Source organism: Echinops telfairi, unplaced genomic scaffold (genome assembly GCF_000313985.2).
Source record: "Echinops telfairi isolate 266 unplaced genomic scaffold, ASM31398v2 ScPeMD7_7458;HRSCAF=8496, whole genome shotgun sequence".
In the NCBI taxonomy this organism is placed as follows: Eukaryota; Metazoa; Chordata; class Mammalia; order Afrosoricida; family Tenrecidae; genus Echinops; species Echinops telfairi.
This window is the reverse complement of record NW_022111358.1, coordinates 7,675,688-7,693,929: the sequence shown is the minus strand read 5'-3', so window position 1 is coordinate 7,693,929 and position 18,242 is coordinate 7,675,688. Positions and strand designations below refer to the sequence as shown.

Below are 18,242 nucleotides of genomic sequence, written 5' to 3'. Positions count from 1 at the left end.
TTACCGATGGAGTGGAGGATGTCGATGGAGGCCTCCCGGTCGGTGCTGAGTAGAGACTGGGCTCTCTGGAACTCCACCACCGCCGCCGCCGCCATCTTACCGCTCTCACACCGTCCCCGGCCGCGGCCGCCGACGCCGGAAGCACACACCCGGAAAGCCCGCCCCCGTGTGCCTCCCCGCCGTGCGCACTCCCCGCCTCCTTTCCCGGAGCACCATGGGAGTTGTAGTCCGTCCTCCAGGAGACAGGAGCGGGAGGCGAGCAGGGTGAGAGCTGGGGGTGCTTCGCACCGTGGGTGGGCAGCAAGCTCCTTAGCGCCGCCTAGCGACCGACTCGGGCGGAGAAGCGGCAATGCCTAATGACATTTGACGCCCAATCCTGGTCCCCGCCTACCGTAGACTCCCCGCGCTCGTCCTGTAAAAGGACTTTTTTGAAGGCGTGTCTGTGTTCAATGAAAGCTTTATTTGCAGTTTTCACAATTAACTACTCATCAGTGGAATACACAAGCGATCGCTATGGAGCAAGGAAGCAGCAATCAAACGACATATGACATTGGGCAAATCTTCTGCAAAAAAGCCCTCCTTAAATGTTAAAAAGCAAAGATGCCGCTTTGAAGACGAAGGTACACCCGATCCAAGCTATGACATTTTTAATCAGCTCATACTCAGGGGAACGTTGGACAATACATAAGAGAGGCCAAAGAAGACTTGGTGTCTTTGAATTATGATGTTGGTGAAGAATATTGAATATACCATGAGCCGTCAAGAGAACAAACAAAGCTGCCTTGAAAGGAGTTCAGGAAGAAAGCACCTTAGAATCGAGGATGGAGAGACTTCACATCACGTGCTTTGGACATGTTACCAGGAGGAATCAGTCCCTGGACAAGGACCGGGGCTTGGTCATTGAGAGGGTCAGTTAAAAAGAGGCTCAATCTTTTTTTTTTTTTTCTTTTAAAAAAAAATCATTTTATTAGGGGCTCATACAACTCTTATCACAATCCATACATGCATCAATTGTGTAAAGCACGTTTGTACATTCATTGCCCTCATCATTCTCAAAGCATTTGCTCTCCACTTAAGCCCTTGCCATCAGCTCTTCATTTTTCCCCTCCCTCCCTGCTCCCCTCTCCCTCATGAACCCTTGATAATTTATAAATTATTATTTTGTCATATCTTTCCCTGTCCGACATCTCCCTTCACCCACTTTTCTGTTGTCCATCCCCCAGGGAGGAGGTCACACGTAGATCCTTGTAATCGGTTCCCCCTTTCCAACCCACTCTCCCTCTACCCTCCCAGTATCGCCACTCACACCACTGGTCCTGAAGGGATCATCCGCCCTGGATTCCCTGTGTTTCCAGTTGCTATCTGTACCAGTGTACATCCTCTGGTCTAGCCAGACTTGCAAGGTAGAATTGGGATCATGATAGTTGGGGGAAGGAAGCATTTAGGAACTAGAGGAAAGTTGTATTTTTCATCGTTACTACATCACACCCTGACTAGTTCCTCTCCTCCCCGAGATGAGGATCACTCTTAGTGAGATGCCCAGTGGCGGCCACCATGGGCTCAGACGGTGCAAGCAATGTTTTGTTCTGTTGTCTTCAGGGGTCCCTAGGAGGGCATCTGACAACAATGTGGGGCCAACACTTCAAGTCATTCAAGTGTCTAACCACACTTGCTCATGCACACTTTGTCCAAGTTTGAATCCTACAGAATCCTAGCAGCCTGTCACTTAAACCCACCAGTGTTAGATAAAACTATCCTTCCCAAGCACTCATTCAATCTTGAAACAATACTGGATGTTAAAAAAATGGAAACCCATCTTTTGTCCATTCACCTGGTAAATCTTGAGAGTCACATAGAAGTCTAACAGAACCCCCAGAATCCCACTTCTAAAAAGAAAAAAAATTTTTTTCTTCCCAATATCTAGTTCCTTTAACTAAAATAACAGATACCTGCAGGCTATCAGGAGCTTGGGTGGTGTAGTGGGTGATGTGTTGGGCTGCTAACCGTCAAATCCACAGCTCAAAACCACCTGCCACTCCCCAGGAGACAGATATGGCTTTCCACTCCCTTAGAGCAGTGGTTCTCAACCTTTCTCATGCTGTGCCCTTTAATACCGTTCCTCATGTTGTGGTGACCCCACACCCACCCACCATAACATTATTTTCTTTGATACTTCATAACAGTAATCTTCCTAATGTTATGAATCAAGCGACCCTGTGAAAGGGTCGTTCAACCCCCAAAGGGGTCATGACCCACAGGTTGAGAACTGCAGCCCTAGCGTTACAGTCTTGGCAGGTCCCAGGGGCAGTTCTACTCTGTCCTATAGGGAATTGACCTGTTGGCGGTGAATTTGTTTTTCATGAGTACAAGGCTGCCAATGGACGAGAAAGGACATTCTGCTGCGTGACCGCTGAAGACTGAGAACTAAGGGGAGATACTGAAAAATAGGCAGAGGCAGAACAATATGAGGAAGGCGTATCGATGGGAAACAATAGCCCAAAAATGAAATGTGTTGTCCCAGAAAGGAGGCTGAAGGCAGCCAACATTACATTCCTCTGTGACTAAGTTGCCCAGCGCCTGCAAGTCCATCCGAGTCTTCGAAACCCTGTGATCAGAGCAGAGCAGGCTTCCAAGAGTATGGATTTTTTTTAATAAATCATTTTATTGGAGGCTCGTACAACTCTTATCACAATCCATACATCTATCCATCGTGTCAAGCGCATTTGTATATTTGTTGCCACCATCATTCTCAAAACATTTGCTTTCTTTTTCTTTGTTTAATCATTTTAGTAGGGGCTCATACAACTCTTGTCACAAGCCATACATACATCAATTGTGTAAAGCACATTTGTACATTCATTGCCCCAAGAGTATGGATTTTTATGGAATCAGACTGCCCCATCCTCCTCCTCAGGGAAGCCGGGGGAGTTTGAACCCTTTCATTAGCAGACAAGCATTTTAACCACAGCACCACCAGAGGCCCTCTAGTGGCTGTACCAGGCAACTCCTATAAGTATGTATATTTGATTTTATTCTCTTAACAGTGTTCTTTTAAGAAGATAGGGTTCATCCCCCCATTCAAGGAGGACACTGAGGCAAGTTTAAGTGATTAGCTGCAGCTGGTCTAAGAATTAGGAGTTGTGGTGGAGATTATGAGCTGCACTGCTAACAGCAAGGTTACTGGTTCCCACGCATCAGCCACTCCATGTCATCAAGATTTACAATCCCAGAAATGCAATGAGGCCAAGTTCCCTTGGGCGTCTGGGGTCACCACGAGTCAGAAAGGGCTGCATGGCCGCCCGTTGCAGCTATAGACTAATGGACAGAGCTGAGATCTGAAGAGGAGAGAATGAGCTCAAGTTAACAGCATTCATTACTTCCATGGAAGTTAACTTAGATAGCCCCTATGCTTTCAAACTTTGAGGTTTCATGAATTGGTGTAAATCTGAAACGTCCTACCAAAAAACCCCAAAACTTCCCTTTTCACATTGGTGTGCAATTAATGATATTGTACCATAATGTAATGGGCTATATCTCCAAAGCAGAGAACAACAGCTTAATATTTCCACTTTCTAAAAAAGAACAGCCCGTAATAGATAAAAAAAAAAAAGTTGCTAAAACTTGATCAGCCCAGCCCTCAAACATTCATTCAACTGCAATCTCCATCAGGAATATATGAAAAACTCAAAAGGAATTCTTGTTACTGCTATTGCTGTTGCTGTTAGGTGCTGTGTGTTAGGCAGGGTTCTCTAGAGAAACAAAACCAGGACACTTGTAATTATAGCTATAGAAGAGGATAGGTGTATACAGCGAGAAGGAATATAACAGTTAATTACTCCACGCAGCAGTACAGAGGGCTCAATTCAACTCACTTCATTGGAACAGTTAATATACTGTAAGTCCTTCAACTTACATGGGATGCCAGGTCCAAGGTCAAGGAAGAAGACAGCAGAGTCCTTCCTCAGGCAAGGCAAACAGAGTCTGCCTACTGGCAGCAAGCAACAAGGTGGGTCAGTAACATTAACTCAGAAACTTAGTGAAGCAGGCCTGGATGGGATATCGAATTTAAGTAATGCAAGGTGACAGGATCCACCAGCCTCAAGCTCAAGTGATATACACACCAGCAGCGTGGTAAAGCAAGTATCAAAAGAGTGTCAAGCTCTAGCAACACAAAACAGGACCCAGCATCCACAGGTTGGCTTGGCCCACAGTGTTGTAGCATACAGGTTGAGGCGGAGAACTAGGTAAAGCAGCAGCACGCTGGTCTATCACTAGAGAGCGAGAACGAGAGCAAGAGCGAGAGATGGGGGTGGGCCTTGCCGAGCCATGTATCTCTTTCCCTTCCAATCAAACTGCGACCTGATTAGTCCCAGATGTTCCTATTGGCCAGGCTGGCACAATAAACCTACCTATCATAGGTGCCATTGAGTCACGTGGAGTCAAACAAAACACTGCCCTGCTTTGCACCATGCTCACAATTGTTCCTATGCGTGGGCTCATGGTTGCAGTCACTGTCTCCATCCATCGCATTTGAGGGCCTTCCTCTTCCTCATTACTCTCCACTTGACCACGCATGATGTCCTTCTCCAGGAACCGGTCTCTCCTGAGGACATGCCCAATGTCTGGAAGACGCAGTCTGGCCATCCTGGCCTCCAAGGAGCGCTCTGGCTGGACTTCTTCCGAGACAGGTCTGTTTGTCCTGGTAGCAGTCATGGGACTTTCAGTACTCTTCTCCAGCACCACCAGTCAAAGGCATCGGGTTGTCTTCAGTCTTATTCAAGGGCCACCTTTCGCAGGCATATGATATGAGGCAATGGAAAATATGATTACGTGGCTCAGGCACATTTCAGTCCTCAAAGAAACATCCTTGCTTTTCAATACTCGAAAGAGGTCTTTCTTCTGCAAGCAGACTTACCTAATGAAAAGCTTCTTTTTATCTCTTGACTGCTGCTTCCATGGGTATTGATTGTGGATCCAAGCCAGACAAAATCCTTAACAACGTCAACCTTTCCTCCATTTATCACAATGTTACCTACCGGTCCAGTTGTGAGGGGTTTCGGTCTACATTGAGTCACAGAATCGTCATCAGCAAATGCTTCAAGTCCGCCTCACTTTCAGCAAGCAAGGGGGATTCATTTGTAGAGGGGCTAGATGTCATACATCCGTACAAAAAGGAGATCTTACAAAAGATTGGGGATGCCTCCAGAACTTTCTCCCAGGCTGGTGAGGCTTGCTCACCACAGAAACCCGTAAGCCAAGTTCTATACTACCACCAAGAAGAGAGTTTTAAAATGAATCACACATGTGCCACCATGAGTTTGGGGGACATTTATGCTCATGGAGACAGGTACTTACTTCTGCTCCGTAGAGTCTGAATGAGAGAAGCTGATTCACCTTCTCTCCCAAGAGCAGAACGACACAGGGGCAGGTTCCATAGCAAGATTCTTGTGGGCCAACTGGATGCTGCAAAGGCCAACTGGCTAAGACTTACTTAAAAGGGTACTGAGGGCCATGGTATTTTCAATCACCTCGTATGCATGAGAAAGCTGGGCCATGAATGAAGGCGGAAGACCAGAGAAACAGCAACACCTTTGAATATGGTGTCCTTTCCAGGGACTGGTCTCTCCTGACAACATGTGCGGAGGGCGTGAGGCAAAGTGTTATCACCCTTGCCTCTGAGGGGCACTCTGGTCGTACTTCAGGGATCTCTCAGGGAGATTCCTGGTCTATTAACCCACACTCTTCACAGAAGGCTTTCTGTTCCCTCTCTACAGGCTCAAATTTCCTCCTCCTGCAGTGCGAGACCCTACAGTGTGGTGTAGTAGCCAACGCTCTTCCAAAGTGCTCCTGGTGAAGTCCACTAACTCCATTCACATTTCCTTCTCTACAGCCTGCAAACATTTATTCCACTGAATTTGGTGAAAACAGAAAACAGACCACTGGCATCGAGTCAATTCTAACTCATAGCAACCCTCAGAGCAAGGTAGAACTGCCCTGTGGCTTCCAAGGCTAATTTTTACAGCAGTAGAAAGCCCCATCTTTCTCCCATGGATCGGGTGGTGGCTTCAAAATGCTGACCTATGGATTGAAGCCCAATGAGTAATCACTACACCAACAGGGAGAAAGAATGCTGCATATAAAACTTGTGCATACAAACAATCACAGAGTTTATCACTGGCTGAGAGACATGAGTCATTGTCCCATATCCTGGGTGAGATTGGCCACCTGCTGCTAGTATGAGAGCTATTTATTGACCTCTGATTCTCCAGTTGTTCCCAATTAAAAAATTAGAATTAAAAAACTAGAATTAAGAAGCTCCATAGGCCAACATCATAACGCATTTTCCTCCACAGGCTCCCTCATCCCCCCTAACCTACACGCACACCTACTCCTCCCCACCCCCTCACCCACCCACCCCGCACCCACACCTGACACACACCTACCCCTTCCATCCTGTTTTGAAGCTACCTGGGTTAATAAACCAGGAATCTATCCTGAAGATTCTGTATGCTGACTAAATGGAAAGATGAAGAATATTTACAACCCATCAAGCCAAAACAAGAGCCTTGATCAAGCAAAGTGCTTCAGGCGAGAGGTGGCACGCTCCGTGTGCTGGCATAAGATGCAGTCCTTCTTGTTGAGCTTGTTAGCAGAAATAATAATTGCATGAAATCAAAATGTACACTTGTAAGAAGTATCAGTCCAACAATAAGCCTTTATTAGTCACTTAAATTATAATTAACTTCGGTTCTTTTACTATGGAGTGTTTTGGTTTTTTTTTTCATTTTTCCTCCAAGACATCGATACTTTGTTCAATGACTCGGCAGAGAGTCATTCAATGTTCTTGCTGGCACAGCTGTTAATACTGCACGCGAATTAAAAGAGTATCTCATGAAATGTCCCAAGCACCCTGGTGGCACAGTGGTGAAGTGCTTGCCTACGAACTGGATTCGAACTTACATTTCCGAGCACTGAATTTGCAAGGTGACGGTGGAAACATGGAAGTTGGAAATCTCCTTATGAGTCTCTGCATGAATTCAGCCTCCAGTGAATTCCTTCTGACCATGAACCAACCTGGAGAACAGCTTAGCCCTCAGGCTGACGGCACTGTTGCCAATGGGGCTATCAAATCCATTCTGACTCATCGTGACCCACCTACGCACAACAGAAGGAGACACCGCCTAGTCCTGGACCATCCTATGTTTGAACCCACTGTTGCACTCACCGCGTCTCTACAACTGTCGAGGGTCTTCCTCTTCTTCACTGCCCCTCTGCTGCACCAAACACAATGTCCTTTCCCAGGGTTGACCGTTCTCTCGAGGACATGTCCAAAACACTGGGCCAAAGCCTCGCCCTCCTTGCCCCTAAGGAGCATTCTGGCTGTCCTTGTTCCAGGACAGCACAGTTGGCAATTCATGTAACTTCCAGAATTCCTTGCCAGCACCATAATTCAAATGCCTTGATCTTTCTCCAGTCTTCCTTATTTATTTATGGCTTAGATTACCTTCAGAAGCAAAGAACTCACGGGGGACCTGTCCTACGAGAGGGAGCCCTGGGGGGGTCACGGGTTACACATCGGGCAGCTAACAGCCAGGGCAGTGATTTGAACCCACCAGCTTCTCTGTGGCAGAGGATGTCTTTCTGCTCCTGAAAAGACTGACCGCCTTGGAAACCCACAGGAGCTACGCCTCAGAATCGAGTGGATGGCACTGAGTTCGGTTTTGGTTTTGCTCTACTAGATATTATGACATGTTGCCAAGCCTTATTGATAAGGAGTCAATGAAATCGACCAGTGGCACATAGAAGAACCATTTGGGAACATATGGGAATCAATATATAACGAAGGAGGAATCAATCACAAAATGGTGCAGAAAGAAGAACTAATTTGATGAAATTGAAAAAAAACACGTGTAGAGTGAAAATAAAACGCAGTCTACCTATGAATGAACTCCTAATGAGTTAAAGAACTGAATGTGAAAGGGGAACTACAAAGTTAGCTGAATAAAATATAGAATAGGCCTGAAGAGACAGAAAAACGTGTAAACAAAACTTCAGATAGACAGACTGTGTTAGGTTGAGTTGACTAGAGAAACAAATCCAGAGACACTCATGTGTGTGCAAGAGAGAGGTTTGTATCAAGAAGTCATTATATATCAAGGAAACATCTCAGCCCAGTCCAGATCAAGTCCATAAGTACAATACTAGTCCATAAGCCCGAAACTAGTGCATAAATCCCTCTTCAGACTCACGCAGCTACATGTAATGATTCAGAATGCAGGAAGATCACAGGCTGGGGGGTGCAGTCTTTGGCTCCCAGGGCAGTGGAAGCATTGCTCTCCCAGGTCTCAGCATGGCTTATCAACTGCAAGGTGAAGGCAGAGAGGGGGAGGTTCCCAGGACCCTCCTTATGAGGGGGTCACACACAAAAGAAGGCCCATCGGGCTGTGACGTGATTGACAGGCTAAACTCCACCCCTTCACTTTTATATCTTCAAAGTGGCCATGAGATTATGGCCACTACCACCACAAGAATAACAAGAATTTGAGCTCAGCAAAATTATTTCATTTTCTTTTTTTTTAATCGTTTTATTGGGGCTCGTACAACTCATCACAATCCATACATCCACCCATTGTGTCAAGCACATTTGTACATTTGTTGCTATCATCATTCTCAAAACATTTGCTTTCTACTTGAGCCCTTGGTATCAGTTCTTCATTTTCCCCCCTCCTTCATGAATCCTTGATAATTTATAAATCATTATTATTTTGTCATGTCTTACACTGTCCAACATCTCCCTTCACCCACTTTTCTGTTGTCCATCCCCCTGGAAGGGGATTATACATAGATCCTTGTGATTGGTTCCCCCTTTCTACCCCACCTTCCCTCCACCCTCCCGGTTTTGCCACTCTCACCACTGGTCCTGAAGGGATCATCTGTCCTGGATTCCCTGTGTTTCCATTTCCTATCCGTATCAGTGTACATCCTCTGGTCTAGCAGGATTTGTAAGGTAGAATTGAGATCATGATGGGGTGGAAGGCGGTGGGGGTGGGGGAGGAAGCATTTAAGAACTAGAGGAAAGTTGTATGTTTCATCGTTGCTATACTGCACCCTGACTGGTTCATTTCCTCCCCGCGATCCTTCTGTAAGGGGATGTCCAGTTGCCTACAAATGGGTTTTGGGTTCCCACTCCACACTCCTCCTCATCCTTAATGGTACAATTTTTGGTTCTTTGATGCCTGATACCTGATCCCATCAACACTTCGTGATCACACAGGCTGGTGTGCTTCTTCCATGTGGGCTCTGTTGCTTCTCAGCTAGATGACCGCTTGTTTACCTTCAAGCCTTTAAGACCCCAGATATAGGCACCATCAGCGTTCTTCACCACATTTGTTTATGCACCCGTTTTGTCTTCAGCGATCATGTCACAAAGGTGAGCATCATGGAATACCAGTTTAATAGAACAAAACAAAACCAGGACACTTATGAATATATGTATATGTATGTATGTGTGTATATATGTACATATATATATAATACAGCATGAAGGAATCTAATATAGCCTCCCATCATGAACTGGGTATTCTCTGACCCAGAGTCATAAAGTTGGACGTGCACAATATTCAATTCAGAGGATTAGAGGAAGGCTTATTAACAACCTGTGTGACATGCAGCTGACACACCCTTGCCAGCAGAAAGTGAGAAGCGCCTGAAGCCCTTGCGGATGAAGAGCAAAGACCATATGGATCACACCTCAATGTCAAGAAAACAAAAACCCTTACGAGCAGACCAGTCAGCAACATCACAATAAAAAAGTGGGGGAAAGTGGTCAAAGATTCCCTTTGAATGGAACCCACAATGAACGTTCATAGAAGCAGCAGTCAAGAAATCAGCATGCCGCATTGGACGTCTCTGCTACACAAGACCTCCTTAATGGCTCAAAGAGCACACATGTGACTCTGAAGACTAAGGTGTGCCTGACCTACAGTCATGGTATTTTCACTCACTTTACAATATGCATGTGAAATTGAACAATGAATAAGGGACATCACAGCAGGAATGATGTACTTGAATTGTGGTGCTGGTGAAGAATACTGCAAGTACTCCGGTCTTCTGGCAAAACAAACAAATCTGTCTTGGGCAAAATACAACCAGAATGCTCCTTGTTATCTGGGCTTTACAGAAAAAGTTTTCTGACCCTGGTTCCAAATACAGCATCACTTCCTCAATGAAAGAGGGTCGGTGAGAACGAGGAGGCCCCTCAGTGATCCGGACTGACCCAGTGACTGCCAACAGTGGACTCACACATAGCAGTGACCGTGGGGAGGTGCAGGACGGGGCTGTCTTCCGTTTTGTTGCGCACAGGGTCCCTAAAAGCCCGAAATGACTCAGAGGCACCGAACAACAACAACAACTGCATCCCGAGAGGATTTCTCATTCCAGTTTTACAGCTCCCTAATTCACTCACTGCTGTATCCATTGTGCCATTCAACCTCGCGAATGGCTTTATTTCAAAAACCGTATTGTTCATTCCCAAGATCTCCTCCACTGCACCCAACAAGATCTTCCAATTGGATTAACATTTATGCTCTCTTGCTTCCCGGATGCACAGAGGGATCTTTGTTTCTTGCTAATGGTAGTGAGACCCCCAAACCAGACTCACACCCAGAGCGTCCGTTCTGACTCAAGCAGACCCTCGACGACAGGGTAGACCAGAAGGGCCCCGTGGGTGTCCCAGAGTTTAACTGTTTCTGGAAGCAGAAGGCTGACCTCAGGGGGAGCAGTCCATAGTGGTAAGCACTCTGCCACCCGCGCTCCTGCTAATGGTAATGGTTATATGCCTAAAGATTCGTTCCACTTTCATTATCAATGTTTCCTCAAGTGCAGTCCCTGTGCTACTGTTCGTTGGTGTTCTGTTTGGACTCTATATTAAGGTGTTACACGAAGAGACAGGGATTCTTTAGGGCCATCTCCCCCTTTGAGGTTCCCCATCTGATAGTTGGCACTTAGGATCCATGTGGTTTTCAGTGGGGGTGGAAGACGGGTAAAGTGCACAGCGGAGCAGGGTACTTCGGCAGCTAGTCTTCTGGGCTGACTTGCTCCTCATTTGTGTTTGGTCTTGTCAGCCGCTTGAGACAGTGCCTTATCTCGGGAGACACGGCTCCAACCTGTCCCCGGCTGTTAGTTACTTGACGGACAGAAATGAGGAGGGGAGGAGAGGCCCAGATGCTACCGCTTACTGCCCAAGCTCCCATAGTTGGTGTCTGCCTGCTCCCAGCTCCCACCATTTTCGATGATCTAAAACTGCAGCTCCTTTTTTGTGACAGCACTGTTCTGTTGGCCTTCTGCATGCACGCCGGACTGCCATTGCCTGCTTCACTGTAATCCCATCTGATTTTGATCAGAAGTTTTTCACTATTCTTAAGAATTCCTTTTGTTTGACAGTACATCTATGTATGCATAAAAATTTCCCCCTGTAATTTCTAGAGCTGGGAAAGAGGGAAAGTTGCAGGATATGCTCAATCGCCATCTTGGAACAGAAAATCTTCCGTATCATTCAAGGAAAATGTTATTTTTGTTTAAATATAATAGGATTCATTAAGCATTTCTTTTTCTGTCTACCCACCCATCAATCCAATTATCCTTTGAACCATCCATCTATCCTGTCTGCATATATACATAGAGGGAAAGGTGTGCTATATTGCTGTTAATATTAAAATGGTTACTTTTGGATGGCAGGATTTAGTGTGACTTACTTTATTTGTATTTTTCTGCATTTCACGAATTTATACTGAGCATGTGTCATTTTTACAAATCAATAAACTCATAAAATATTTAAGGGCAAACACTTAAAGTTACGTGGCTTTGAGTGTTGGGATCATAGGTAATTTTTCATTTTGCTTACCTGTCTGTCTCCATTTCAACAATGTACTTGTATTTTACAGAACATTTTTTAAAAACATTTTATTAGGGGCTCATACAACTGTTATCGCAATCCATATACACATCAATTGTGTAAAGCGCATTTGTACATCATTCTCAAAACATTTTCTCTCCACTTAAACCCCCGACATTAGGTCCTCATTTTCCCCTCCCTCCCCGCTCCCCCCTTTACATAACATTTTAAAGAAAAAATTCAAAAGGTGACTCACTAGAAATTAGGAGCTATAAGGACCAGTAGATAGTACAATTGTGCCTTTGAATATACTCGAAGACATCCCTCTTTCCAAAGAGGAATGATTCAATGCTTCCAATTTTGCTTTTGGTAACGTGTCTATGAGCCGAATCGTATACACATATGAAACACCCGGATCAGAGTTTTCACATCTCAGTTATAAGTGCAGTCGGGTCCCTCTTCTGAAAGTCTCTTCTCTGCGAAGACCAAATGCAAACGATCTAAATGCCCATCAATGACGAGTGGATGACAAATAAACACAATAGGCTATCTCTACAAATGGAATCGTATGCAGCTATAAAAAGGAATGAAGCACAAATACATGGATGAACCTGGAAAGTATCATGCTAAGTGAAATTAGCTGGTCCCAAAAGACCACAATTGTATGATGCCATCAATATGAAATGTTTGGAATGGGCAAACCTATTGGGGCTAAGTAGATTCGTGGTTGCATAGGGCCGGGGCAACCAGAGTAGAGGAAATGCTGGGGTGACTGCTCATGAGTGTGGAGTTTCCTTTTAGAATGGTGAAAATGTCCTAAAAGTGATTCTGATGATGAACACACACATACGAAAACCACTGAATTGTATGAGAGTAAGTGAAAAACAGTGTTGCTACCAGATTAGAGTGTAAATTCTGAGCACCTAGGTTTGCAAAGGGGTGTGAATGGCAGTGACAGCCAAAACCAGTTGGCAGAGTCCCCACACAGATTGAGCCTCCATTGAAGGTTTTCCGATCATTAACCCAGGATGTAGGTAATCTTGCCCTCACGCAGAATGCCTTGGCCAATAGATTGCCTCCAACCCCTCTCAGGCAGCCCTGGGAGAGGCAGTCTCTCTCCTGGTTGCTTACCGACGTGTGTCCTTGATGGAGGTCACCATCCTGGGGACAACAGAAGGGGTCACATAGTCATGAGTCATTCCCTATCAATCGTGCCTTGGCTGCCTTGGTTGGAAGGCCCTGGATCAACCTCATAAGCCCTCTGTCTAGCAATGGAAGGGTCCCAATCGTAGTCTCCATCCCTGCTTCTGTGGTGCCACCTGCAGCTGTGATGCATTGACCTGCCACCAATGATGCCTTTGTGACAGTTTCCTCACTGCCCACCCCCACCCCAGTCGATTTATCTCGAGTGTCCGTTGTGAATCCTTGGACACCATTTCCACCTCCTGTTGGTGGCCTCCCTCATGGGATGAGGTGCCTGTGTCTGTGTGCTATCTTTGTCTCTTTTAAGACTTAGTAAATGTCCTCTCTAAACTATATTCAAGAGGGGGTCTCGTTTGTGCTCTAAAACATGACTAGGGCCCGATTCATAAATGTACAAGTTTATTCCAAATAAAACATGTTTAAACACATCTCTGCAAGAGTGGGTGGCTGCAGACAAGCTCTCTCAGCAGAACACTTGTCTTTGTCTCTTTAGGACGCCTTCAAAAAAGATACGTTTGGGGCTATGGAAAAAAACTATTTTGAGTTCAGAGCTAATATCAAATTTTTAATGAAACTCAAGTAGATCTCATCCCAAATCATTGCATTTTATTTTTTTAAAACATAGTATATAGATATAAAATTCACATATCATATACTTTCATAGTTAACTCACTTTTTAAGAGTTGTGTATATATATCATCACAATCAGTTCTAGTGCTCCCTCCCACCTCCTGCATTCATTATTTGCTCCCTGTGGTAGTTATGTAATTTCATGTCAACTCGCGGGTATTAAGAGTGAAGAAAAAAAAAAAAGAGTGAAGGAGGGGGGCGGGAAATGAGCTGATAAGGAGGGCTCAAGTAGAAAGAAAATGTTTTGAAAATGATGATGACAACATATGTACAAATGTGCTTGACACAATGGATGGATGGATGGGTTGTGATAAGAGCTGTAAGAGCCCCCAATAAAATGATTAAAAACAACAATAACCAGAGTGAAGGGGTGGAGTCTAGCCTATCAGGTCATGACCTGTTGATGCCTCGTTGTGGGCATGGCTGTCTCATGAGGATTCTGGGAACTTCCTCTCTCTCTCTGCCTCAGTCTTCCTGTTGACAAGCCACATGGAGACTTCCTGAGCCCTGCAAGAGCCTCTCTCTCTGCTTCACCTTCCTGTTGAGGAGCCACACTCAGAGAGCTGGAGTTGCCACATGGAGATCCATGCCATCACTGAGATGCTTCCACTGCCACCGGAGCCACAAGACTTTTCACCCACCAGCGTGTGATCTTCCTGCATTTGTCATCATTGTATGTGCTGTGTGAGTCTGAAGAGGAATTGATGGCCTAGTATCAGACATATGGGCTTATATCAGACGTATGGACTTGATCTGGGCTGGGGTGTTTTCTCAATATTCAATTGCTCTTTGATATGAAGCTCTTCCTTATACATATATGTGTGTCCCTGGATTTGCTTCTCTAGCCAACCTGGATGAACACATTATAGTACCAGGAGTGGGTACCATACCCATTTCCCTCACCCTTCCCATCCCCAGCCCACCCCAGCCCCTATTAAACCATTTCATCAGTTGTCCCCACTTCTGTGCTTCATAAACTGAGAAACCTCGCAGAAACAATTTTAAAAGGAAGAAAATAATAATAGCAATAATATAATGATAAATATAAAGAGTAAGAAAGAAAAGACTACCAGCAATATTTAAAAAAAAAAAACAAGCAAAAAATGTTTCTGTAGTGGAAAAGGTACAAAATATTTAAAGCTAGAGCAAATTTAGAGTGGATCGAGAGTGGGAGGTCATCTGACTGGGTATCATATTATACCATTGTTCCACCCACCATACCCAAGTATACAAAAATCCCTAATAGCAAAACTGCTCCCAGACCTACCTCAACTGTAGCCACAGGGGTCTGCTACAGGCCTCACCTGACTCCATACCTTGCACATGGATTGGGGACTCCCACTGTCCTCCTTAGACTTCTGTCAATTGGGTGTGTTCACGGTTTAAGCTCTGATACTTTCCCCTTCCTCATATTTGGATTTTGTATCATCATCTTTGGATCACACGGGCTGGTGTGCTTCTTTCATGTGGACTCAGATGATGCCTCACTTAGATGGCTGCTTGTTTGCAAGCGTTTTCAATTTTATGGGAACATCTTGACCTATGCGAGCTTTCAGCTCAGTGAATTAAACAAGGATCAGCTAGACCAAAGAGTTGATCTTTCCTTTGCTAATGAAGACTATTTTATGAAAGGAATCGTAATCAGAGAGCAAAGTCCAATCAAAATAGTAGCTTCCCAGGATATCTGCTGGACCAGTTAAATTCAAGGTAGAGAGTTCAGCTAAAAAGGTTATAGAAAATGTGGTGTGTTTTTTTAAACCCCAAGGAATAATCTTAATAGATTATCTAAAATGATGTAGGATAATGATGGGGGGGGAAATTCTCTCCTCAACTTTTCTGGTCTTTTCCTTACCAATACAGTTGTCTATTTTCTTTAAAAATGTTTTTTCCAAATAATAATTCAACTGCCTTTTCTTTGAGGGTAGGAAGGGCTGTCCTACAAAAATTTCCTTGGGAAATGCTGTCCCATCCACCACACGCCCTGATCTTGCTCCTTCAGACTGAGTTTTGCTCCCAGAACTCAAAGAACATTAAAAAGGAATACAATTGGAGTCCCTTGAAGATGCCAAAATTGCCATTTTGGAGGTGATGCAAATGGAAGGTGCAGAATTATTCAGGGAGAAATGGCAACACCACCTTCCGAAGTGTCTAGATTTCGATGGAGGATATGTTGGGAAACAAGACCTTCACAGTTTGCTTTTGTTTTGTGTTTAATGAAGGTTTCTATGATTTCATAGCAACATATTTTGACTTACTCTCATGACTTACCCATCAACTAGCCTTAATATTTTGCCATGAAACAAATTATGGTTGGGTCTCTGCTACCCTAGCTAGAACATGTGTCCTAACTAAAAGATACAGGAAGGGGCTTTGAATAGTTAGTGGATTGTGATAATGATCACACAACTCTTCTCGGTCTGATTGAACTATTGAATTGTGTGATATGTGGATGGCAATAAAACTGCTTGTAAAATAGTGGGAAAAATCCATTCTTTTCATTCCATTTTTCCACTCACTTTTTGAAGCCCTCTCATATATTGTTCCACATCTTTGCCATCATTTATCATTATGAGACTTTAATTTCTGCCAAATTGGTGAGCTTTTGAAATGGTATTTTATGGTTGGTTTAACTTGCATTAAACCAGAAATATATATATATATATATATATATATATATATATATATATATATATATATTTCTATTTGTTGTTGACTTTAACTCACTGCTATGCCTGTTAGCTTCTCACCACTTCTTCCCCACTCCCCCTGTAACCCTTTAAAGTCCAGCAGGCTTCCTTGGGTGCCCGCCCTCAGTAGCTGAGGGACTAAGTGGCTGCACACGATAGTCCTTGCCAGACCTGTTGTTTCATTTACGGTGACTGTCGCCCCTGTCAATCCTTCGCAATTGCCCTCGTTCTAGCCCACGTGAAAATATAACTCTCCGGGTAGGAATGCACTTAGAGCTTACATCCTTCTGATCCAGTTGGCCACTATTGCCCAGCGTGGTGGCACGTTTGCCCCTAAAGCAGCAGCATCCATCTTGGTCCGTCTCCGGCCTGTGGAAGGTGGTCACCCTTTGGTTTTCCCAGTTGACTTCGGGACAATTTTAACGTGCCTTTGAGATGCAGTTTTGACGGATTGGGTGTTCGTTTTATTCCCGTTGAGAGTGATGGTGGCAATGTTTACTGCTAATGTCACGAGTGACGACGTGTTTTTGCTTTCCAAAGCCGTCCTGCACTCACTCTCAGCCTGCCTTCCTGTCCTCCTCCTCTTGCTCTGCAGGACCCTAGCAGGGGTGGTCACAGGGATGAGAGTGTGTCAGGCTTTTGAAATGCCCTCTGGTTATAGTTAGTGACCCGTCTCGCCTTTGAGCCCAATGTGGCAGCCACTGTGCCAATCTGTCTTTCCCTCTCGTCTCTGCCTCTCTTCTCCAGGCACTGTCTCTCCTGACACGTACAAAGAACGTGAGAAAAGACTCACCTGCTTGTTTCTTAGGTGAATTATGGCTGGGCTTTTCCCAAGAAAGGCTCTGTTTGTTCTCGTCGCCGTCCACGCTACTTTCAGGATGCTTCCCTAACACCGCGATTCAAATGCCAGCCATGCCTTCCTTTCAGGGTCTCTTTTTTTCACTTCCGACATCTATTTTCGTCTTTTCTTTCTTTCCTGTCTTTTTAATGACCGGTGACTTTCTTCCCTTACGCTATTCTTAAAGTCATCCCACAACTCATCTGGCCTCCTGCCATCAGGGTTCAACGCACCCCATCTATTTTGGAGCTGTTATCTAAATTCAAGTACAGAATGTGTTCAAGGTTGTATTTTGACTCTTGTGGACTTGTTTGAATTTTTTTCAGCTGCAACCCGAACTTCCATATGAGTAACTGAGAGTCTGTTCCACAATCAGACCCCGGCCTTGTTTTGGACGGTAATCAGTGAGTTTCTCCATCATCCCTCCCCACAGACGGAGTCAATGTGATTCCATCGGGTGAGGTCATGTTTATAATCTCACTTAAGATAGTAGACATCAATGTGTTATTTAAAGCATGTTATTTAACTGTACTCAGGGGAAGGCAAAAGAAATAGAGCCAAAAGTAGTTTTTCCTGGGGTTTCTGATTAGAAGTGGGGCAGGGAAACAGCTCATTTTTTATTTGACCCACATAAGAAATTTTAAATGATTGATAGTACTTCAAAAATTAAAATTTAGACCACAGAGATTAAATGAAACAGATACAAATCTTAATCCTGCAACCCTGAGTTTCAGGGAAATCATTGAGAAGTGGATTCAATATCAACTGGGAGAAGCTGAACAAAAGCAGTGAGGGCAGAAAGAGATGCGTGACTTGCAGGCTGGCCTGATGAGACAAGGTCACCTTGAACTTTAGTAAGCAGTATTTGATGGAGGCACCAGGTTGGCTTAACAATATAAGTGTACACATGAGCTGGCAACAAGAATGATAGGCTCCTCCCTTGTTCTACACACTTTCAAAGGATTGAGAGACCTAGTGACCAACCACAAAG

General features: G+C 44.6%; 1 protein-coding gene across 2 annotated transcripts in view; it reads right to left on the bottom strand.

The window, feature by feature from the left end:
- The window catches only part of PSMD11 (proteasome 26S subunit, non-ATPase 11), a 35,105-nt gene extending 35,010 nt beyond the window's left edge, over positions 1 to 95 (bottom strand). For both annotated transcript variants that reach the window (XM_004706955.4, XM_045299746.1), the window contains exon 1: positions 5 to 95. In XM_004706955.4, the coding sequence (XP_004707012.1) occupies positions 5 to 95 (91 nt within the window). The remainder of the gene's footprint in view (positions 1 to 4) is intronic.
- Between the last annotated feature and the right edge of the window lie 18,147 nt (positions 96 to 18,242).